Source organism: Podarcis pityusensis (genome assembly GCF_964106645.2).
Source record: "Podarcis pityusensis genome assembly, chromosome: 3".
NCBI classification, from domain to species: domain Eukaryota; kingdom Metazoa; phylum Chordata; class Lepidosauria; order Squamata; family Lacertidae; genus Podarcis; species Podarcis pityusensis.
Genome location: NC_138026.1, coordinates 25,108,345 through 25,134,017, shown reverse-complemented (window position 1 = coordinate 25,134,017; position 25,673 = coordinate 25,108,345). Strand labels below are relative to the sequence as shown.

At 41.7% G+C, this 25,673-nt stretch overlaps 1 protein-coding gene across 4 annotated transcripts in view; it reads right to left on the bottom strand.

Moving 5' to 3' along the window:
• Window positions 1–25,673, bottom strand: part of SNTG2 (syntrophin gamma 2) — a 217,319-nt gene that overhangs the window by 40,090 nt on the left and 151,556 nt on the right. For all 4 annotated transcript variants that reach the window (XM_080999175.1, XM_080999174.1, XM_080999173.1 and 1 more), the window contains exon 10: window positions 16,591–16,720. In XM_080999175.1, coding sequence (XP_080855301.1) covers window positions 16,591–16,720 — 130 coding nt within the window. The remainder of the gene's footprint in view (window positions 1–16,590; window positions 16,721–25,673) is intronic.

Here is a 25,673-nt window from a genome sequence, read left to right as displayed (position 1 = left end):
ATATAAACCATAAGTGTCTCTTGTTTTTAAGCAGTACTGTAACTCAAATTCCTAGAGAAATTTGCAGCAAGCATAACCCTCTGGAAACTTCTGTGAGCAAGGAAAAAAATGTCCTATTGATTTCAGTGATGTGGAACATTAAACACACTTTGAATCAGATCCTTAAAATTTTTCTGCCTTCAGGGGTCCCTCTCGAAATAAGTAAAACCTGTACTGTACTATGGGGACCACTGGACATACTGCCAAGTATGAACAATCACTTTCATAAAAATGCTTGCACAGCTTTTTATATATTTATTGTGTTTTAAATATTTATACATCACTTTTCTATTAAAATAGCCAAAGCAGTCTACAATTAAGCAATCACATAAAATATAATATAAACAACAGTACTCTAACAAGAGAAGCAGTCTAAAACGCAGTACAGTTGGACCAGAGTAATAAAAGCAGCCATCACTGATCACCCAGTTAGTTAAAAGCCTTGCACGTTGAGGCTATTGCGGAAAAGAATCTTGGAGCACCTGAACTGGCAGGTAAAATCCAAAACTGCCCTTCTGCATCTAAAAGGGCACCTTCCATTCACAGAAGGGCTGTTTTATACCTCACACTAGATAGTTGCATGTAAAAAAAGATTTGCTGCTGCACAACCATTAGAACTGCTACAGAATCTACCTATTACTAGGGTAGCTTAAGGAATTCATTTTTATTTGCAAATTCCAATATGAACTAACCTGTACTAATGTGCGGATCTGAATGTAGTTGACCTTTGTATTTAGCACTTTTTCAAATTTAGCAATGCAGTACTTGGTTAGTTTGATCATTATTATTTTGATAAAACACATATTAAAACAAGTATTTTAGGATTAAATAAATTTACAAATGCAGATTTTCTGAGAAAACACCTGTTTAAATAAAAAAAATCCTGTTGTTTTTAAAAAATATTGCATATAATGCAAAAACTGATAGAACGGACTTATGAATGAAAACTTGTGAGACTGATATGGACTGGAGATAGACTGCTTCATCTTACAGTCAGAGTTCCAAGCCTACCTCTTATTTCAGAAATGGGGTAACTGATGCACATTAACCTCGTTTTGACAAAGTACAGACACTCAGTTCATCACAGGACACTGCAGAGAAGCCATTACAATGAATATCCCCATGAACACATGATACCTGTCCTATGAGCTTTGCGGGTTGTTAATTCTGAGTCTGGATAGCATCTGGATGGTCTACTGCAGATTGTGATGTATTTTACTGTATTTAATGTGATGTTGTTATATTGCCCTGGTACTGTTGAAGAGAGGCAGTATAGAAACCTTGATAAATAATGTTTACTCAGTATTAAGTCCCAGTGAAACTGATTTCCAGGGAAATCTACATAGGATAGCAATGTATGAATCCCACAGCAACTTTCTGGATGGTATGCCACTAATTCATTCTCAAACGTCTTACGAGTAAGGGACGTTATTGGCAGCAACATGAAGTGGTATGCAATGACGAGGCTATGTGCTGGAATACACATATATATACACATGAAGAAAGTGATCTCTTAATCTCTTTAAACAAGCCACTCCTGGCTTTTTCACATCAGTTGTGTGAATTGCCCTCTGCTGGGCAGCAAAAACTGGATGATGATGATTTCACTATATGACTAAGGCCTAAAATACAATTTATTTTAAGAGACTTGAAATTAGCCATGGGAAGGGGAACAATTGGATCAGGGCAGCAGCACTGGGGAAGGGGGGGGTCTAAACCTTTTCCAACTGCACCTTTCCCCAGATCAAAATCCACCCTGCCAGAAGCTGTTGTTGACACTGTTTGAATTAATATTGTATCTGCCCCTTTTCACCAGTATGGGATAATGGCTTGGGTAGTTGTAGTAAGGGGAAAGTGTTTAGCACTCTCTCAGCACTGCTGATCCCAAACCACAAGGGCTGCAATGACTTATTTTTTATTACTACTACTACTACTACTACTACTACTATTACACAGCCTTGAGAGTTCCGATCATTGATCTCCTGTGTCATGTACAGTTTGGCATTAATTTTACCAGAATTCAAGAGCCTTTCAAGCAATTTATAACCAACATCACATACGTAAGGGGATAATGTTCTACAAATTATCCTCATTTGCAAAGGCCAGTGATTGCAGATGTATATCGCTGTATTTTAATGGTTATTTAAGGTCAATGTTTCAGTTTCTTGTGAGGAACTCAAGCAAGTTTCAAGTTTATTGCGGCCAAAGCCAGTGACACTAAACACCACAAGATCAGACAACAAGAAATCAGCAACAACTTCAGAAAAGAAAAAAGGTTACACAAGGGAACTTCGCAGTGTGCCATTCAACAGAAGAGATTTACGCTTCTTAATTACTAAAGTGCAAAATTTAGCCACCTCATATGATATTGAGCTTGAGGAATCTTCCAGGAGGTATTTTCGAAGAATTTCAGGGGAGGATTCCAAATAATATTGAAGGGGTATAAATTTTGATAGAAGCGGTAAAATAAGTTGAACTCGTTCTTCACTATAGAATTCGCAAGATAGAAGAATGTGTGTGACAGATTCTACCTTATTAGACATACAAGGGCAGAGACGCGCATGCATTGGAACCCGCGTGAATTTGCCGTACAGCACTGCTGAGGGCATTGTCTCAAAGCGGGCTCTAGAGAAAGCCCATCTATAGGCTTCGTTAGTGATGTTAGTTAAGTAAGGGGCAGCTGCAAAATTAGGCCAAGCTTTTAAACATCTATACGTCTCTGGGAGTAGGGCGCCTTCTTGTTGTAATTCGATATCATAAAGTCTCCGAGTGATAGTAGCTTTTGCCTTGTTCAGAGTTCCAATAAAAAGATTTTCAGGGTTTAGGCCAATTTGTTTGATCTTGTTAGTTATTTGCATAAGCCAAGGAGGATAGGGAACTGCGGCCAGGAAGCAAGGTAATAGACCCTTAGGATTGTAATGGATTTTCAGCCAGAGGGATATTGCTTGTTCCCAGACTTTTAATTCCACTCTGGGCAGTCCTGCCTCTTGCCTTAAGACTGCATTAGGTGTACACTTAGGGGTAGCAAATAATGATCTTAAGAATTTAGATTGTACTGTTTCAAGGGTCTTAAGGTTGGCAGAGGGGCTAATTTGAGAGCCATATAGAAGTTGGGCTAAAGATTTTGCCTGAAAGACTGTTAGGGCCATCGGGAGGAAGCCAGCTCCTTTCCTTCTGAATAATCTAAGGATAGCATTTGCACTTCTTTCTGCTGATATAGCTGATGTGGTCAAGTGTGTTGAGAATTTGGCATTATAAGAGAAAGTAATGCCTAAGTATTGGAAGGTCTTAGTCTGTTCAATGGCGTTTCCCTTTACGCTCCAATTATCCTTCCTGAAGGAGCGGTTAAAATGTACAATTTTGGTTTTGGCAAAGTTAATTGTTAACAGTTCAGTGTTACATTGGTCACTAAACTTTCCTAAGGCACGTTTCAGACCCACTTTGGTTTGAGAGAGAAGAACAGCGTCATCCGCATACATTAAAATTGGTACTTTTCTGCCATTAGAGAACACAGGGGGGTGGGTTTCAATTTCACGGCAGCATGTGACCAGGGAGTTAACATAGATGTTAAATAGGAATGGGGCTAATAGGCATCCTTGTCTAACTCCTCTTTGGACTGGGATTTCTCTAGAGAGTCTGCCGTCCTGTGCAAGTCTTATCTGGAGGGTATTGTTCTCATGAAGCTTAATCATCAGAAGTAATAACCTTCTGTTAATACCCATATTGGCCAATTTGGCCCAGAGCCTGCTCCTGGATACAGAATCAAATGCTGCCTTTAGGTCCACAAAGGCCGCATATAATGACTTTTTCCAATATTTCGCATACTTATAGACAAAGTAATCTAACGCTAAGCAGTGATCAATGGTGGAACGTCCGGATGTAAACCCTGCTTGTTCAATTTCTAGCAAGTTATTATGATCTAACCATTCCCATAATTTTAGGCATAGATGTTTTGTATAAAGTTTACAGATCACATTCAGGAGACTAATTGGTCTATAATTAGATGGATCAGAGGGGTTGCCCTTTTTAAATATGGGAACAATTATAGCTAGTCCCCAATCTTTAGGGATTTCAGTTGTCTTATCTATATATGAAAATAGATTTGCAAGGACCGGGGCCCACCAGTTTATTTGCGCTTTCAGAAGTTCAGCGACAATGAAATCACTTCCTGGGGCTTTGCCAGATTTCATTTGTAGAATTAGCGAAGTGATTTCAGTTTCAGATGTTGGGGGCCATGGTGTATCATTATCTAAGGGGATGTTAAGCGGCGCAGAAGGACGATGTTCCCTAAACAGCACTTTATAGTGCTCTTCCCATGAATTTGCAGGGATTATTGTGCCCTCATTAGGAGCTTTGGTTTGACTGGAGATAATTTTCCAGAAGTTGGAATTGTCTTTTTCTATTGACGCTTTTATGAGGGCCTGCCAGATGAGAGAGTCTGCGGTTCTTTTTTTGGTTTTTAATAACTCTTTGTAGTTCTTTTTTTTAAGTTGTAACTCCAATTTAGTGATAGGGTTAGGATTTTGCTGGAAGACCTTAAAGCATTCCCTGAGTATAAGTTTTGCCTGAGTGCATTCATGGTCAAACCATTTTTTGTTGGTAGGGGAGTCATTTTGGTTAGATCTTCTGGGTCTTGACAATAACGGTTGGAGTTTTCGGATTAATGTGTTATAATGGTCAATTGGGGAGGTCTCTTCAGTGTCGTTGGAAGTCAGATCAGCCCAGAGGAGTTGACCTTCCATTGATTGTGTCCAAATACCAAAATTGTTATTAACATAAGGGGACCATTTAATTCTGGATCTGCCTATTTGTTGTAAAGCGCTAGGATCAGGAGTCTGCGGGGCAAGCCCACATCTAGAGGGTTCCCAAAATTCAGTCCTTTTAAGATTTAGGGGTAAATGGTGAGGAACTTAGAAAGTCATGGTGACATTTTTAAAAAACAACAACACAAAATGCAATTTATATATTTTTTATAAAAGTATATATAAACTCAGTCTTTGGTTTGGAACTGCTTACTTGGCAATAAAAATCCTATCAGCAGTGGAGAATACTACCATAATATGCACAAATTAGAGAATAACATTGCCAAATACAAATACAATTGCTCCCTACAGCGTAGACTCTGTAAAAATCTACACCGGAGGGGAAAGCTGGATATAGTCAATAGTATATTTTTCTGGTGCTTAGCACCCTCTCCTGCCTCTCATCTTTCTCTCATAGCAGCATATTGTGTTCAGAAGAAATCTTAATGTATTGTATTTTATTTCAGAAACACGTGAAAGCAAATTATATACAATATGGTGATTGTGCATGGAAAAACTTAGATAAAAGGCATGCATAAAGAGCTTTCTAAAGCTCTTTATTATTAAAGTGCTAGAAACAAGCCATCTAGAACTCTTCTTGATTTTTTTAAAAAATAGATATTGCTCTTCCTAGTCCTTATGTTTACTCAGTTGTTCTGTGGCCACAAATTTATCATTCCCAAGATGGCTGGCATGCAAAGTTACAGTCAATACAATGACCTCAGACGAGCTTGGAGACAGTTCCTTTATGAATAGCAAACTAAACTAGAAGATGTGGTTTTCATATCTGTCTAACTGTAGAGCAATTCCCCTGGAGGAAGAACTTTTTAGTTCAAAAACAGGTTTGGATTCAACTCGGTGCAGCTTTTTAAAACAGCTTTCCCACCTATTGATTTTTTGCTACATTAGTGGCAGGCCCCGCCTCTCCCATATCTGCTGCAGACTTTATCCTTAAAAAACAACAACAACAACAACAACAACAAAGATGGCTGGATGTTTTTCAGATACAAAGAGGCAACCCAGTTGGCGTTTCAAGTTCACAAAGGCCCAGTGGAAATAAAATGAGCTAATGTTCAGTATGTTGGAAAGATAAAACTTTTTGAATGGGGACAACCCCCGCCTTAAACATATGCTAAAAGTATATTTTTAGAAATCTCTCCCCCCCCCCACCCTCTTCTCACTCCAGTTACTGAATTATTTATGGAGATATGTAAATAATTGATGAGCACAGAAACCAAAGCACCTTCTTAAAAAGATTACGGCTGCAGCCCTGAACGTGCTCACCTGGCACAAAGGCTCATTGAAAATTTAAGGGACTTGTTTTTGTGCAAACATGTTTAGGATCAGACTGCAATTCATCTAATCATGAAAAATAAGTGCAGTTTGATGGCACTCTTCCTAAAACAGAAAGCCAAGCTGCTGGGTGTGTGTAACAACGAATTAAGATAAATTTACAATTGTTGCTAGTTATAAAGAAATATTTGGGTTGCTTCTGGCCCTTTAAGCTCACTGGCACATAGCAATGATAAATACTCTTCATCTCACTATTGCTATTCATATAAAGCGTGTTCTCCTTCATATAGAGCACGTGTTGCGGTGGGGTCTGACAGGCCACCCCTCTGTTGCTGGGTGGGTTAGTATGGATGACCATCCGCAGTGACTGGGTGGTTGGGTTACTGGGCAAATTTTGGTGTTGCCATTTAGGGGGACGGACCAAAGGTTATAAAATCAAGTCACACAGCACTGACTGGGCTCTTTTGCTGTGTGCATCGGATCACCTGCCCACTCTCCCTAATCTAGGGCTATTGCATTGATCTTGTTATGTCTGTCATGGGGGTCATCTGCTTTGGGGGCAGGGGCCTTGTAGGAATTGTGTCCATTTGGCTGATTGGCTGGTGCCATTTGGTTTTTGCCTACTGCGTAGCAAATTGTCACAACTTGTAAGGTTGCGGTTAGGCATTGGTTAAAAAATTGGTTGGTGGAGGGGTAAGGATTGGTGGTGCCTGCCCCTCCAATGCTGCTGCTGCAAGGGAATTTCGTTAAAGGAATCCAGGGGCTTGCCATTCTTTCATCCGTACCCCTGAATGGGGCCTGGGCTGCGCAAGCCCCTGGGAGCATGCGGGGAGAGGTGAGGGTCTGGTGCCCATCTCCATTCTCTCCTCAATATTGTTTTCCCTTATTGGCTTTCGCTGGAATCCGAAAGTCAGTTCTGTCCTGGGGCTGGGGACAGATAGTCGGAACCAATGCCTAAGCAACCACTCACATTTATGTATTTTAATAAAGTTGTGGCCAAAATTATGCCAAAAACCTTAAACAAAAATTATGTGTGAATTGTGATTTATTTAGGGGTGGCTTGGGGGACCTCGACATGCAAGTGGTATTAAGAGGTGCAAGCTCCAGGATAGGCTTGTAAAAAACCCCACAGTTTCAAGGGAGAGGCTGTGCAGTCTCCAGAAAGTGCTATTGCAGCTTCAGCCTTCAGAGGACGGGTTGTGTGTCTGGCTCTGGGAAGCTTCCCAGCCTTCTGAAGCTTAGCTAGCCTCTCTTTATATACCCTGGGTAAGCCTTCTCCCTGGCTCATATGACTTTAGAGTGGAGATGAGAAAAGGGGGCAGAGTTGCTTTTTCATGTTTGTTTTCAAGTCAACCTGTCCCTTTAGAGCAAGAGAGGGGGAACCTCCAATAACATGGTCCATACTTCACCCTCCAGGCCTCCCCATTTGGCCTGTGGGGCTGTTTTGGGGAAGCCACTGCTACCTGCCCTATGCCTGATGGCATACATGACACCAGGGATGGGGCTGGTAAGTGTGGGGCATCAAAGGAGCAGTTGGGAGCATAGCGTTGTTCCTTTGCTTCAGCAAGGTGCACTCTCTGTCAGGAGCTCGTCCTGCACTCGAGTAGGACCCTGGCAGAGACACATGCCCAACTGGCATGTTCTCTCCCTCCTGGTCTTTTGTTTGGGAGCTTCAAAAGCTTTCTTCTGCCCGAACATCATAGTGACCGATGCCAACAGACATCGGCAAACTTAGGAATCAGCAGAATCTTCGCAGCTTGCATGACAGACCTCAGCAACTCAGCATTTTGGCTAATCTACTTTACATACAAACACACACAGAGCACTGCAAAATGGCTCCCTCTCTCTCTAGCATCAGACAACAAAGAGAAAGAACAAAGGACAATAGTCCACTTCACGGAACACAGTAACACAAACATCCTGTCTCCGTCACTTCCTGTGGAGTCAAAGCATACACCGTCATGTGATAGACAAAAATCCCATGACTGCAATCACGGAGCAGGAATTCTAACATTCCCATCTGCCAATTAACTTAAGGGCAGAGGGAGCAAGCCTTGCTCAAAAGAAGGGAAGTGTTTTCCATTTAATGGAAACTGCTTCTTCTTCCCAGCGCTACTCTTATGCTGCTGAGTAATGTTGTTGGGAAAGAGGTTCTGAACAGCCCCACACTGTGCTTTTAAGTCCCAACAATTGGGGCTTCAAAGTGCAGCATCGCCTGATGTCACTGTGATGTCAGGTGAATTTTGGCCCACCCCTGCTTTGGAGCTTACTGCAGGATTCACGGGTATTCTAGTGGAATCTGCTCCTTTCAGAATGATCTCAGAAACACGTTGATACGCAGGGCATTGAAAGATTCCACTCTGTCCCATGAGCAACTTCCAGCGCAAAAACAACAACAAACAATGAACAGCAACAAAACCCACACCAAACTGGCCTTTGACACCATCGACCATAACATCCTTCTGGACCCTCTAGAGGGGCTGGGAGCTGGGGGCACTGTTATACGGTGGTTCCGCTCCTTTCTCCTGGGCCATTTCCAGAAAGTGGTGTTGGGGGATGAGTGTTCAGACCCGTGGGCTCTCACTTGTGGGGTGCCACAGGGTTCTGTCCTCTCCCCCATGCTTTTTAATATCTATATGAAGCCGCTGGGAGAGATCATCAGGGGTTTGGGCTGGGTGTTCATCAGTACGCAGATGACACCTCGCTCTACCTCTTAAATCAGAACCAGTGAATGTCCTGTGTGAATGTATGGAGGCAGTTGGAGGATGGATGGCGGCTAACAGATTGAGGTTGAATCCTGACAAGACAGAAGTACTGTTTTTGGGGACAGGGGGCGGGCGGGTGTGGGGGATTCCCTGGTCCTGAATGGGGTAACTGTGCCCCTGAAGGACCAGGTGTGCAGCCTGGGAGTCATTTTGGACTCACAGCTGTCCATGGAGGCACAGGTTAATTCTGTGTCCAGGGCGACTGTCTACCAGCTCCATCTGGTACGCAGGCTAAGACCCTACCTGCCCGCAGACTGTCTCGCCAGAGTGGTGCATGCTCTAGTTATCTCCCGCTTGGACTACTGCAATGCGCTCTACGTGGGGCTACCTTTGAAGGTGACCCAGAAACTGCAATTAATCCAGAATGCGACAGCTAGACTGGTGACTGGGAGTGGCTGCCGGGACCACATAACACCGGTCCTGAGAGATCTTCATTGGCTCCCAGTACGTTTCCAAGCACAATTCAAAGTGTTGGTGCTGACCTTTAAAGCCCTAAACGGTCTCGGTCCTGTATAACTGAAGGAGCGTCTCCACCCCCATCATTCAGCCTGGACACTGAGATCCAGCGCCAAGGGCCTTCTGGCGGTTCCCTCATTGTGAGAAGTGAGGTTACAGGGAACCAGGCAGAGGGCCTTCTCGGTAGTGGTGCCCACCCTGTGGAACACCCTCCCTTCAGATGTGAAGGAAATAAGCAGCTATCCTATCTTTAAAAGACATCTGAAGGCAGCCCTATTTAGGGAAGTTTTTAATATTTAATGCTGTATTGTTTTTAACACTCGATTGGGAGCCGCCCAGAGTGGCTGGGGAAACTCAGCCAGATAGGCGGGGTATAAATAATAGATGATGATGATGATGATTATATATTCAGCTCTGGAATGTATGGATTTCCCCCATTCATTTCAATAAGCGCAGCAAAACCACTCATTGGTTCTGGAATTTAAACAATGAGTCTACTGAAATGAAGAAGGTCGTTTGGAACTCCCGTACCTGTAAAAGAGCGAAAAGCCTCAGCTTTATTATGACCTGATATTTGTAGTGGAACTGACACCGAAAGCTGTTTCATACTTGCCTATTTTAGCACAGATCTGACCATATTGCATACGTGCAATGTTTCCTCCCCTGTTCAAGCTTACCCATGCACACATTTTTAACTATACCATATGTATACACAGTGGAGTGAATCTTACTTGGAAAGAGGAAGAAGGGAGGAACATTTCACTATCAGTGGCAGCAGAATTTGGCAGGCAGCAGGAAGGCACCATATGCCTTTGCCCCACTTACCACACATGCTTAAATTCAACTTTACAAGTCAGTCACAGAAATATTCCCTCTGGAACCACGTTCTGTTAGCCATTCTGCAAGATGCAGCTGTAGAGTCTCAGAGCTAAACCAACTGCTCCTACTCTAAAAAAGATGCCAGATTCTTCGGGCATTAATCCCACACTTTCTCTCTGTATGTACATATGAAATAAACAGCATGCATGAATACGTCACCCCACCCCCAAAAACCCACAGCATCAAACATTTAAGGTGTTTGGTGCCAAACTGCTGAATCAATAAAGTTAGCAAAAAGATAGCCTACCAAGCAAGGGGCGGGGGGGGGGGGGAGAGATAGACTATGTGTGTGTTTCTGGAAACCGTAATATGCGATTGTTATATAGCCACATTCTTGATTGGCTTAGCATCTACTAAAAGGAATTCAGTAAAGGGGCAAACAAATGAAATCTGCTACACATTTAGCATATTTTTAAAATAATAATAATAATAATAATAATAATAATAATAATAATAATAGGTCCTATAAAGGGAGAGAAAGAGGGCAGTAGATGGACATTGCACGGGTATTTATTCACAGAAAGCTTGCACTTCTTGAAAAAGGTACAAATCTTTTCATGAGAAAATAAAGAAATAGGGATGAATGGAATAGAACTGATCTGGTTTGTGTTTTAAATGTGTCTTCTGCCTTGTTTCCATGCAGGGTTTTTTGGGGTGGGATCCTAATTTTTTTTTTTTTTAACACGCTTCTCATGGCATTCAATTTTTAAAAACGTAATTTAATTTATTTTAAAGTATAAACGGCCTGAGGGCCGTTTTTTCTCATTTCTTTTATAAACATAGGAAGCTGTCTCTTGCTTAGTCAGACTGCTGATCTATATAGTTTAGTATTGTCTAAATCGATTAGCAATGGCTACCCAGGGTTTCAGACAGGGTTTTTATTTATTTCCTAGCCCTAGCTAGGAGTATTCAACCTTTGACCTTCTGCATGCAAAGAAGATGTTCTACCACTGAGCTACAAACTTTCTTTCAACAGTTTTCAGCCATGGAGCAGGTAGACAGCCCAGCACTTGCTGAGCTTATTGAAAATGAATCTAAAAAATGCCCTGGATGTGCCGTTATGACGTACTATCCCTTCCTGGGTAACCGTTAGAGGAAAAAAGATGTCTGCTCCCCTGACACTCCAAAGGCAGCAATCTTTTATTCCGTTTTACGTCCTTGGTGGCCTTGCGGGGACATTGTAAGGAAGAAAATATGGCTGCCCCCTAGGTACATGGGAGCAGCCACCTTTTTTCTATGAAATTGCGCAGGAAGGGACAGCACATCAAATTGCACCACCACTTTTATACACATTTTCAACTAGCTCAGCAAACACTGTGATTTCTCCATGCAGCTCTTCTGACACCTTCATAAAAATGCAAGGGGTTTGCATCTAATTTTAGTCACATTCAGAGCAGATACACTTATATTAATGGGCATGACTTCTCTGGGTATAACTCAGATACTAGCTAAATTGTATGCAAGCAGTGCTGTGGAAAAGTTCATAGATATGTGGTCTCATTTGTGTACCTTCCATGTTCAGTGTGGAGCTCAACCTGAAGCCAGAAGAGCTGAAAAAGGAGCAGGGAGTGGCTTGCCAAATTATTGGAGTACTACAATATATCCAAAACAACGGGAGAAATTGGAAGAATCTCGAAAGAGAAGATAGACAGGGACTGGAAGGTGTTTAAAGGATACTTGCAAAACCATATTGAAAAATCAGAACTCCTATTAGAATAAACAAGTTCTGTTTTAAATACTGAAATACTAAATAAGATGGATAACAATGTGTAATAGAAAAAGAAGCATGAAATTAGGTTAAAGGTGTGTGAAAGAAAGTAATAGAAGTGGAAAGAAATTGCAATTGAGTAGATTGGAAGTCTAACACAAAGGTGGGGTGAGGGGTGGTGGATGGTGATGGGGAAAGGAATTATCTGTGGGACTGAGTGTAGGTATGTTTGAATATTTTTAAGGATTGTATGAAATGTATGTTTGTATGCTTGTATATTCGCAATATGTGTGTATTAATGCTGAATTATTTTAACAATTGGGACGTGGGTGGCCTAGGACTTGCTAATCAGAAGGTCGCGGTTCGAATCCCTGCGACTGGGTGAGCGCCCATTGTTCGGTCCCAGCTCCTGCCAACCTAGCAGTTCGAAAGCACGTCAAAGTGCAAGTGGATAAATAGGTACTGCTCCGGCAGGAAGGTAAACAGCATTTCCGTGCACTGCTCTGGTTCGCCAGAAGCGGCTTAGTCATGCTGGCCACATGACCCGGAAGCAGTACGCCAGCTCCCTCGGCCAATAAAGCGAGATGAGCGCCGCAACCCCAGAGTCGGTCACGACTGGACCTAATGGTCAGGGGTCCCTTTACCTTTACCTTATTTTAACAATAAAAACTTTTCAAAAAAAATTAAAGAAAAGAAAAGAAAAAGGAGCAGGGAGAAGAGGTCATAACAGATGCCACTGAAAATTGGTGGGATTGGGATCAAGGTGCAAAGGAATGAGGCTTAAGCCTTTCCCTTCCCATTACGGATCCATGTGAGAAAAGTGGCCTGGATGCCAAGACCAAGGCGCAACCCCAAGTCCCTGGCTATGAGCTCATACAGGCCACCGGGATCCTGCTGAGGCTCCCTCAACATCTTTATCTTGGCCTCTCCCTCTTGCCTGGTGTCCACTCAAGTAGCTGCCCTGCCTCCTCCTCCACCATGTCGGCCAAGGAGCAACTGAAAAAGTTGGAATCACTTCTGGTGGATGGGCTACAGGACAGCAAGAGAGTCCTGAGCGTGGAAGTGCTGCTGTACCTCCGGGCCAGCCTCTGCACCAAGTGCAGCCACAACTTGTGAACCTGGAGGGACAGGCTCATCTTGGACTTCAAGTGGGAAATGGACATCCTGATTATCGAGACTGATGTGTGTAACTTCCTCATCAGTGGTGACTGGGCAGACTACATGGAGTTAACATCCCTCTTACCACTGGAAGTAGGCCCAAGAGCCCTACCATGGCCCACTACCAGTTGGCACAACATCTGACTGAGCTGGCTTAACATTGGGTTTTATGTGTACAGTGGTACCTCGGTTTAAGAACTATTCGGTATATGAACTCCGCAAAACCGGAAGTAGGGTCCCGGTTTGTGAACTTTACCTCGGTCTACGAACGGAAGCCGAACGGTAGAAGGGCACCAGCGGCAGGAGGCCTCTTTAGGGAAGCACACCTCAGTTTAAGAACGGCTTTGGTTTAAGAACAGACTTATGGAACAGATTAAGTTCGTAAACCGAGGTACCACTGTATTTTATTGAACTTAAAAGAGTGAAAGATGATGAGTCATGGGAGCGTGGAGATTGTGTGCATGACCTTAACAGCACTTAGCTTTTTTTTTCTATTTAGTTGCTAGTTTGTTAATGTTCTAAATATTGTTTTTTATATTATGAATGCCATATAGATTTGTTAATTATATAATATGACTTTTGCTCGTATTAATTATATAATACGAACATTGTGATGTTTAGCTTATTTTTTAGTTGCTGTTTTTTAATAGTGTTTTAAAGATTGCAATTGTCTTATTCATGATTTGTTATTTTATAAGATTTATGCTGTATTTGTGATGTTATGTTATGTTCTGTCCTGTTGTTGTTATTGTTTGCAAGCTGCTTTGAGAGTCATTTGAATGAAAAGTAGCAGGGAAACCCAATCCAATCCAATCAATCAATCAATCAATCAATCAATTGTATCCAAACCCAGGAGGTAAGTCCAGAAGGTGAGAAACAGGCAACTTTGTTTTGTATTGTAGAGTGAATTAAATCCTCCCCTATCTGTAGTCACTACAATGACAGATCACAAGATGCACTGTGGACCATGCTACATCCTTGCACAAATGTTAGTAGCAGACTGCACACACACAAAAAACCCTGCCATGTGTGTGGATGCACCATGAAACTCAGCGGATGTTAGCAACACCTGGAATAGTCTTTTCTTTATAAAGTCTCTCTGTTTACTGTTTGGGAGAGAAAATCAAATAAACTAAGTTGATATGTGTAGCAGATTCTGTGAAACCAGAAGGTGAAAGTCAAAATCTATATAGAGCTGTGTGAAGTCAATGCAATAATCTTTTAGGGCACTTGCTAAGATCTCATGAGAATGAAAGAAGTATCAAGTTAAAGCTCATAAAACACTTGGTTAGATCCAGACTTTACTCCTGCTAGATCGGAAAGGGAAGTCCCTTATGCTCCTTCTCCACTACTCCTGCCACATTAGTGCAACATTATTTCGGCGCATTGGGGGACCTTCTGGAACAGTGTGAATGGGAGCTTCAGGGGTAAGGGAATCTTCAAAAGTCAAGGAATGGCAGAGCTGGAAGGTAGTCATCTAGTCCAAACCCCTGCAATGCAATAATCTCAACTAGATCATGCATGACAGATGGCCATCCAACCTCTGCTTATAAACCTCCAAGGAAAGAGAGTCCACCATTTCTCACAGGAGACTGTTTCATTGTCAAACAGCTCTTAACATCGGAAAGTTCTTCCTGATCTTTAGTTAGAATCTCCTTTCTTGTAACTTGAAGCCACTGGGTTCAGGTTCTAACCTCTTGAGCAGGAGAAAACAAGCTTGCTCCATCTTCCATGTCACAGGATTTTAGATATTTGAATATGGCTTTCATATTTCCTCTCAGCCTCCTCTTATACAGGCTAAACATACCCAACTCCCTCATCCATTCCTCATAAGGCTTGGTTTCTAGACCCTTGATCATATTGGTTGTCCTGCTCTGAATATGTTCTAGCTTGTCAATATCCTTCTTACATTGTGGTGTCCCGAACAGGACACAGTACGTTAGGTGTGGTCCGACCCTATATTTATCAACAGGAGTAAAGTCTGGCTCTAAGGGGATCACTCTGCCTGATAAAAAGCCTTCTGAGGATGGAAGGAGCCTTTCTATCCACAGAAGACGAAGTCTGGATTCAATCCACAGATTCTCAGAAAAATTGTGGTTTTGCACCTTTACTTGCAAAATCAGTATTTTCAACTGAAGGAAGAGACCTGAAGTCAGCAGAAGCTGCAGTTTTGAAACCTCTATAGTGATTGGCTGTGATTTTTGTTTATTGAGATGAATGCATCTATAGCTATGTAGACATTCCAGTTAATCAGATATTTTTAAAGCTGTTGACACAGCGGTCCTTAGGGACAGGTGGGCTGTGGGTTGTTTGTGGGAAAGGGTTAAGCAGAGGAAGGCCACATTCTCACAGTGCTAGATGATGTCTATGAATGCCATGCATTTATGTGGACTAAAGGTAAAGGTAAAGGTACCCCGCCCATTCGGGCCAGTCTTGCCAGACTCTAGGGTTGTGCGCTCATCTCACTCTAAAGGCCGGGAGCCAGCGCTGTCCGCAGACACTTCCGGGTCATGTGGCCAGCGTGACAGGCTGCATCTGGCGAGCCAGCACAGCACACAGAACGCCGTTTACCTTCCCGCTGGTAAGCGGTCCCTATTTATCTACTTGCACCCGGAGGTGCTTTCGAACTGCTAGGTTGGCAGGCGCTGGGACCGAACGACGGGAGCGCACCCCGCTGCGGGGATTCGAACCGCCGACCTTGCGATCGGCAAGTCCTAGGCGCTGAGGTTTTACCCACAGCGCCACCCGCGTCCCTATGTGGACTAAAGTACATGTGGACTAAAGTACATGTTAAATTATCCACACTTCTAATTTGTGGGGGTGGGGAAGAAACCATGAGGCCTTATCTGAAACATGCCAGAAAAAGAGTCCCATTTGTTTTTTTCTTCAAGTTGTTTTTTCTTCAAAATAAAAGTGGCCGATTTAAGCATTTTTATTTCTTAAAAAAGGTTTTGAATAATGAAATACTGTATGTTGTTTAGGGACCTAAATATGAATGCTCATAAAAGTATCAGTGAGTAAGCTAAGTACATGAGAGAGTATAGGGACAGCGGTTACAAAAGTATACATTCTTAAATCTACAAGCGTTTCACCTTGTTATTTAAAAAATATTCATGTGAGAAGTGAAAGCATCAGCTCCCAGGACTAATAGCACTGCAAAGCTTAAGGCAGGTCCTTACTGATATACTCTGTGACCACCACCCCTCCTGGAATGTAAAAGGCTGTTATTTTCTAATTCTCCCTTTTATAAAGTGTGACTGATCACAATGAATGTTTGGAGAGTTTGCAAGGCATCATCAAATTTGACAAGGTGTGCCTTTTTTCTTCCCCTTTCCTTCCTGAAATCAATGTCTTTTTAAACACATAACAATATATTACGCTGATCTCTGGCAGGTGGGAAAAAATTATTCTGAATCACTAAGGAAAAAAACCAAAAACAAAACCCAAACAACAAAAAAATAGGGGGAAAAATATCTAGGAAGCAACATACATTTTGTAGTGTCAAATCATTGATGTTAGTTGATAATGCTCTCAGCCAGTCAACACTCTCCTGGGTTGAACAATACTGAAGTATCCCAGTGCTAACTCCATCGAGTGCCAGTACTTCAAATGCATTAGATCTGCAGCAAGAAGAAATATATATACACCATCAAGGATGCTATACCAGCCATTAGTCCTTACTTCTTATGGTGTCTCTGCAAATTAGTCCTCATGTACTATAACTGGTGAGTGGGGTGGGATGGGGGATAGGGATGAAGATATCAAAACAGCAGAACTACAGTGCAAGGAAGAGAGATAGGTACAGGATTTGAGCATTATTATTATTAATTTCAGTTTTCAAACTAATTTTACACAGGCAGATAACTCAGAGCTGCATCACATCAGTTGTAGTGCTACGTGCAGATGAGCCGGAAGATCATGTGATATAATTTAGCATGGTAGTTGAGAGCATAACGTTTGTGCTCAGCCTTTGCATGTTCAGATCTCAGCTCCACTACACACTCTCCTTGGTGGCCTGGGCTTTGCCAACCTGCTGTCTTACAGCCTCAGGTGTTTCACCTGTAATATGGGGGTGAAAGTAACAGTTCATCCTTATATGGCAAATTAAAGGGCCGTTGAGATAATAGCAGGTAGATTACTTAAGGAAACTCTTAAGCAGATTATGACTAGTATATGAAAGAATCAATCTGTTTGGATTACACATCTGTGTAACCAGATTGTGTGTGTGGAAAGGTTTGCAAAAGTGGCCTGAGTGGCAAATGAAGATTGAGCGGCAAGTTGTTCAGAGCAGTGTTGGCAAGAAAATGTACTCCCAGAAATAGCTAAAAAAGGAGATGAAGCAGAGAAACTGCATGGCCTCCAGCTCAAGCACAAGCCAGCTCCCGTACCCATGGCTCACATTCTATCTGATATGGTCATGTCAAACTACTTGATACATGAACAGAGGTGAAGGCCAAGCAGATGCATGAATCACATGCTTGAGGCATCTTGAGCTATTGTGCATGGTGGACCAAGGCTACAATCTTGTGCTTTTAAAATAAGAGGAAATAATATAATTATAATTAGTCTCTTGCAGTCTTGAGAAGCTTTTGCATGTATGCACATGCCCGTGCAAATTTTTCTATGCTTCATGAGTAAGTGTGGCACTATTCATATGTAAACTGACTAGCCATTATGTATGGGATTCAGACATGCAGATAGCTTGGATAAATGAAAGCCTTCAGCAGGTAATTGTTCTTTCATAATTTAACTATAAAGAGCAGGAGGCCTACTGTGTTTAAGTGAAGCATATTAGTACAGTTCACACCACAGGGTGCCTTGGGGCACGGAATCAGAATTTATCTGAACTGACAGTAAAATGGCTGGGCAGCCTGGTAATTCTGAACTGGATCTGGGCCTGGCTAGTCATTTTATGGGTCAGGAAATAGCAAGAGAAAGGTGTTATATCTTCATACTGAAATCAGTGACCTATCAAGCTGGTTGTAAAGCTATCATTAAGATAAATGCAGCATGCCAACAAGGAATTAAATAAATTGCATTAGGGTGAGTTACTATGCAAGACTTCTCCTCCTTCCACATATTCCTACTGTGCTAAGGAAAATGCCATGAAAAAGTTAGACTACATCAGTACTCACAATGATAATTCCAAAAGGGACACTGGGCATCTTCACACTTCACTCACTGATACCATTAATTAAAATGAAATAAGGATTTCTGTATTTTTGTTATAACTCTATGTGGGCTTTTAAATAATTAACATTCGGGTCAATCATCTGATCCGAGGCCTGACTTTCAAGGGTTTGTTCTTAGCGCCATTTCTACAATAGAAATGTAAGCTTATAGAACCCATTTGAATGTGACCTATATTTATACACAGTCGTTACAATTCAGTTCAGAGCTAGGCTTTAGCATTCTTCACTCTCTGTAGGGTAGTGTTACTGCCCACCACCAGTAAAAACACCCCCTCTGTTTTATTTTTCATTAGTGGCCAGTGTGGCATGTGGTCACTGGGCTACGGGGACTAGACTAGTCCCCTAAATGGTTCCCTGGCACCACCTTCCCAAAGCTCAGGAAGCTTCTGCCCGGCTTAGGGAGGGAGGTGTGATGCTCTGATGGGTCCAAGAGCCCTCCCACCATCTTCTCAAAGCCTGCCCGGCTTTCGGAAGGAAGCAAGAGGGCTCCAGCTTCCTGTCAGAGCCCTGACATCTCCTTAAAGCCCAGGAAGTTTCTGCCCGGTTTAGGGAGGGAGGCGTGATGCTCACGTCCCCCTCCCCAATTGCTTTTGCAAGCTGATGCTTCTAGCCCTAACTGTTCCCTACAAAAATGTCACCGCACCCCACTGTTGGTGGCAGTATATTGCATTGGCCCTTCATTGGCACCTACGTTGTTTTTAGCCATATGTTTTTAAAACCCATGACCAAGGAAAACATCTGTATCAGTTCAATTTCTGTCATATCGCGAAAATATTGAAATGGGTTGCAAAATATTTTAATGTAACTTAACCTGGATAAGAATCCTGTAGCAGCAGGACTTTTTCCCCCCAGCCACAACTCAGCTGGTGGCACCTTTCAGATTGGCACCGTTGTCATTATAAGAGAACAAGGGAGGTGTTCATGGTGAGTTCCAGCACCTCTTTTTCTAGAAAGATAACACTGGGTAAGAGTAACTGAGTTGAAGAAACAGGTAGGTAGCCATGTTGGTCTGATGCAGTTGAAATAAATTTAAAAATTTTCCAGGAGCACCTTAGAGACCAACTAAGTTTGTTCTGGGTATAAGCTTTTGTGTGCATGCACACTTCTTCAGGTATTTCTTAATTTAAGAAAGATTGCAGGAGCTGAGCAAGAACTTGAAACAGCTGCATCATGTTGACTGTCAAAGGGAGAATCATTTTCCCTGTTAGTAAAGTGAATGTCCAAAGGATCAAAGTGGACTAAAGGAGAAAATATGAGTGTTAATTATATTGTTGTTGTTTAGTCGTTTAGTCGTGTCCGACTCTTCGTGACCCCATGGACCAGAGCACGCCAGGCAATTATATTATTTTGCCTTAAAAAAATCAAATCAAAAAATCAAACAAAGCTAATATCTAAAGAGAGCAAAATAATAACAAGGAAAGGAAAGCAAAAGAAGAAAAGCAAAAACAAAGCAAAAACAAAACCCACACCCAAACAAACACTAAATTTTATATTCTATCAGCCTTCTATCTTAATCTTCAATTCACAAAGAGATCTATGTCTTCCCAGCTCCCACCTGAGACAGCTCCAATCCTTCTCAGCCTCACATTCAGGAAAAACAACAACTCTATTCTATCTGCCACAAAGATATCTTTTATCAATGTTCTCTCTGTTTGTATCTTTTTATCAGCCATATAATAATATAATTTAATATTAATAAAAAACTATCAAAAAATAAATAATAAGAAAAACAAAAAGAGAAAAGGAGATACTTCTGCTCTTCCATCTGCCAATTATAATCATATTATTTCCTATTCTCATTACCATACTCTAAACTTGTGAAAGATCCAGCCAGAGAACTTGAAAACAATTCAAAGATGTTATTTCTAGGAAAAGCTATTACCACCAGCAGTTAAATGCAGCCCATTTTTCGGAGGCAGTGCACAATTTAATGCCAGGTATTGGAAGGAACTTATAGCAAATAGCTATTGCCCTCATGCCCTAGCTTGTAAAGCTTAAAGAAGCATTCCAAACAGGATTCTTGATTTGATCTAGCTTGGTTCTTATGGTTTGTTTGGGTTTTTAAAAAAAAATCTGATCACAAGGCGTAGTGTTCCTTGAAGATACAACCATATCTTGGACCAAAGGGCACAAAATCAATTAAATATAAATTATGTCTTTTGCAAAGGGTATTACCATTCTATGTGAAGCAGGAACTGGGCAATTTCAATAAACAACAAAATTTTGACACTAATGTACTTAAAAGCCCTCACATTTGACAGTATCAGCATTATCTTGTTGTCCAAAGAGGTTCAATATATATTTTCTCATCAGAACATTCCTTGGTATCTTAAACTTCATTGATGAGAATACAGTGGTACCTCGGGTTAAGAACTTAATTTGTTCTGGAGGTCTGTTCTTAACCTGAAACTGTTCTTAACCTGAAGCACCACTTTGGCTAATGGGGCCTCCTGCTGCCGCTGGAGCACGATTTCTGTTCTCATCCTGAAGCAAAGTTCTTAACCCGAGGTACTATTTCTGGGTTAGCGGAGTCTATAACCTGAAACGTATGCAACCTGAATCGTATGTAACCCAAGGTACCACTGTACATATCTGACTTCTCAACAAATTATGCTGGGAACTGCTGAATTCTCAAATAGTTTATCATCAGGCCTTGAGTTCTTGACCATGGTTGTAGTCAATATTTAACATTAACTCTAACTCTGGCTTGTTTTATTCATGTAATGAAAGTGCTCATTCATTTACTTTGAGCAAACATATAAGCAAGCTTGGGTGCTTTGATTAAATGGTCCATATGCAACTTAAAACAGTAAAATGCCGCAAGGAAATTCAAGGTCAAAGTGGGGAAACAAGAGACCCAATGCTGTGCTATAGCAAAATTTCATACAAAATTAGGCCAAGCAATATTGATTTGCCTCAGAGCTAATGTTACATTAGCCTAGGTACCAGAATTTCCACAGCTTAGCCAAAGAGAAATCACAAATCACAAATGTTGTAATAAGAAGAGCTGTTGCATGATCTTGCAAGAGGACTGTTTACTGCCCAGATACATATCTTAAAATGTCAGGTTTCAGCTTCACGATAACTGGAGAAGTGATGCAGACATCTAAGGTCTTTGCGATGCAGGTCAGTATGAAAAAAGCCAGTTTATTCCACAGAAAGAACATGAAAAACAGCACATTAATTGGCAGATTAGACCTTGGTACTATGAAATTGTTAAGATCAAAACATGCCTCGTATAATTTGTTTCAAAGCCTGCTTTTCAAAATGGTAATTGTTTGTATGTGATCTACCCTAATATCCTTTGCAACAATTGTTCTCGCTTTGAAGTTAGCTTTCGTTAAGCTAGCACTTTATTGTATCAATTGATAGAACATGAAAGGAAAGGGAAAAGGCTTGTAGAAACATACCTTCATTGTTAGAAAAGGACATAAAAAGGCAAGTTGCTAACATTAAGTTCAGAGTTTTTAGGCTGAGCACTTTCTGCTTGCATGATAGAAATAAGCCACCATTGGAAGAAGTGTTATAAAATATATTGTCAGGCCTGGGAGCCAAATGCAGCAATCCATTTCTGCCCTTGGCAATGTCACTGGGCTATTCTCCCTCTCCAAGCCATCCCTCCTGCTCTCTTTACCCTCTTCTAGTGTTATTCCTTGGCTGGGATGCATAGAGGAACTGCCATAACGCCTCTTGCTTACATGAATAGGGGTTGGAAATATGTGTGCTTTTGGGCACTTCTGGTTGTTGTACAGCTGCGAAGTAGCCAAGTACAAAGGAAAGAGCCCCAACCCCAACCCCCATTACCACCTTGTCTTCCCCACCAGGAGGTTCTCAAAAAGCTAATGTGTCCCATAGACTGAAAAAGATTCCCCTGTGCTGATCAACACTATGCATTTTTGTACGAACTTCTTGTTAAGTTTCAGTCTGCAATATTTTGCTGGACAAATATTCTACTAAGCGTGGGCTCGGAAAAGTTGTTTCTTCTGCATCCATATCAGAAGGAGGCAGCTTTACTGAGTTCCCTCTACACTTTGGTTAATGCAAAGCCTATGGCCCTCATTGTACAAGGGTGTACTCTAGTGAAATCCTCATAACGGGGTATGATGAAACTTCCCTTTCTTTTCCTACCTTCTGCAGCTCCTCCTGTCCCTTCACTGCTCTATAGGGTGCCCCAAGTTTCTGAAGCAGATTGTAGGGCTGGATAGGGGGCTGAACGGGGGAGGGAAGAAAAGTAAGTACCATTGCACACAATGTGCTCAAATCTGCTTAGTGACCTATTAGAACATTTCCTATTCGGCCCAAATACTTGCCGTATGTTCCATTACCCCTAAAGTCATATTTCCCCTAAATCATCTACTTTCTCTGCATGTAATTTGTTGTCCTTGCTGTATTGTGTTTGGTGTAGATTATTTTAGCACCTGAACTGTTTTTCGTTTTAAAAGGAGTTGCATCTACTGTGTGAGACATTAAACCTTCTACTTGAATGAGGGTAAAAGAAAAAAAAAAACAAGCATGAATCAGAATAACAAGCGTACAGCAGATTTAGATTACTATTGTATATCAATGCTAAAACACACATCCTGTCAATCCAGATGTAACTACTCAGTCAGGCATAGTACGGCCAATATGGACCCAATCACTTTCTAGAAATATTGTCTTTTGATATCTTAAAAAAAAAAATAGCGTTCATAGTGGCCAAGCCCAAAGTGTGGCCTACTGGGACCATGTGAATACACTGGTTCCCATAAAGAGGCTGACATTTGCTTTGTACCTACCCATTCAGTTTAGTACACTGTGAGGCAGCTAAGCCAAGGTTTGACGTAGTGTGTCATCCAAACCTAGGACTGTGGTTAAGCTCTCTTCTCCTTAACCCGGATAGCTCAGTTGGTTAGAGCATGGTGCTGATAATGTCAAGGTTGCAGGTTCGATCCCTATGTGGGACGGCTTCATATTCCTGCATTGCAGGTGGTTAGGCTAGATGATCCTTAGGGTCCCTTCCAACTCTATGTTTCTATGATCTGTAGCCAATGTTTGTTCTCTGGCTATAGACCATGGTTAAGTGGGAGAAAGGTTAACTGTGATCCCACCTTTGGACAACAAGCTAAGCCAGGCTTAATAGTCATGGCAATTAGGAATACAGCTAACTAAAAGTGTAACGCTGCACTTGCACATGGGTAAGTGTACAAATTCCTGTGCTTAGTAACAGTACATAATGGATATACTGATGATGGATATTGTTTTATTTCATGCTGATTTCTAGGTAGATCATTGCGAAAATTGCACTTAACGCAAATGCCTTTTTGTCCTGCAGTAAAATAACATGAATAACGACAAAGGAAATTATACCTTTGCTTGGTCACACATTCATTACTTCAGCATAATTGCTGCTATTTATAGTTTCACTTTACTATGCTTCACTTCCTCTCTGGTTTATCGTGTGATAAAGTCGCAGGAAGAGAGCGCTGAGGGCTGCAGAATTCGTAAATCACACATGCAAGGTCAGTTATCATGGAAGCAGCCCTTCAGTGATGTGCAAAGGCTGTGTACAGACAGTCTAGTTAGGGTAAGCTCTCCTGCTGCATAATTCATTTCAGTTGGTACTTTTACGGAGGAACGGGTTGTTAGGAGAGGAGTCAGAGCTGCAGGAGACTTTCTTGAACAGGATCTTCCCTGCAGGACATTGGCTTATAGAAAGCCTCCTTCTGTGTTTTTTCCCCAGAAGGCATCACTGGGGCAGAAAGTCTCTGACTAGGTGGATTGAGGGTGCATCGAGTTGGCATATCACTCATTAGCAACGCCCCTCCTGTTGCAGTGGGGGCTGCTATCCTGGCTTCTTTCTTGCGGAGATCTTCCCTGGGCAGATACCATAAGGGTATGGACTTCTCTTTATGCTTTTACTAGACCCAAAAGCTGTGCCTTTTCCTTGCCATACACGGGATTTGGCCATAGGATTCTCCAGAGGGTCCTAAGTTCTTTAATTTTTTTTTTGTCTTTTTCTGGTATCTCACCATAATGGATACAGCTCAGTTACATTGCAAAAGAAAAGCAGAAACTGCAGAGTATTCCCTTCCTATACCAGATCAGCTCATTTAAATCAAGGGACAAGCACCCAATGGATATCACCCAAAGTTTATATAGATGGTGTAAATATATGTGGGTGGGTGGGTGTGCATGTGTAAAGAACAGCATGGAATTAATAATGTGTTTCGTTCACTTTAAAAATGCACTGGTCTCTTCCCATTAGCTGAACAGATGTCCGAGAAACAATACGTGCCTCTCAGCAGCATAATGCCTATCAGTGAGAAACAAGTCCTGAAAGTTCAATAGGATGTTATAATCAATGGTGTCAAAGATACTGACAAGATGTAAGTTTATAGAAAAGATTAAGGTGAACAAGAGAAATGGAGGAGCACCGGGGATCAGATAAGGCTATAACCTTACGACAAGCAATCTGTATTGTGTGCAGAAATCTGGAACCCGTCAGGAATATTTGAAGAAAATAAAAGATTATTTAGAATGAGATAGCAAGAATGCCAAAAATAGATCACTATCTCAGGCATCAGAATGAGAAAAATGACTAAGACTAGTAGGGTCATTTTACGTTGCTTGCTCACTGCCTAATGTAGAGAGACAGCGAGAAAAGCTTTATTTGTGGCTGTTTTGTGTGTGCTTTCAGTGTTAAAAGATGGCAAACACAACCTCTCAGGGCAGTGAAGGGGCATTTCCCCCCCTGCCCACAAGCTTCTGGAGAATGCAAATGCCAGGACTGTGAATTCCATGCTGGCTTCTCTGTTCCAGTAAGAAACGCTGCTGCCAGCCAGGGGTTAGGATTGCATTTTCATTAACCTCCATAAATATTCCTTGCACTTTATAAACAATGCTTCCCCTCCCCTTCTTTTCCCTCGAAATAATTCACAACACATGGGAGCTATCACCTATTATGCCGCGCATAATTTTATACACTTCTGCTGCTCTTATCTACCTTTTCTCTCCACTAAAAAGCCTCCAATGCTGCAACTTTTCCTCATAGGAATGTTGAAAGGGTTTGTTATTTTGTGTGTGTGTGTGTGTGTGTGTGTGTGTGTAGGGAAATACAGGGAAAATGAATGTGTTTGTGTGTGTTGGAGGGGGGCTATGAAAGAGTTTAAGCCAGAGGGACTTACTTACATTGTGAGCCAACAAATGTAAACAAGCAAAGAGAATCACTGAAGGGAGATTTTAAAAGATTTTGGAGATAGCGTCAGAAACTCCAGATAGTACGGAGGGGTATAATGTCACCCCACTTTATGAGGAATTCTTCATCTGATGCAAAGGTAATGCAGTATGGGTGTTCCCATATCACAAATAAAGGGACATGATGAACGTCCCTGTGGAACGCCCT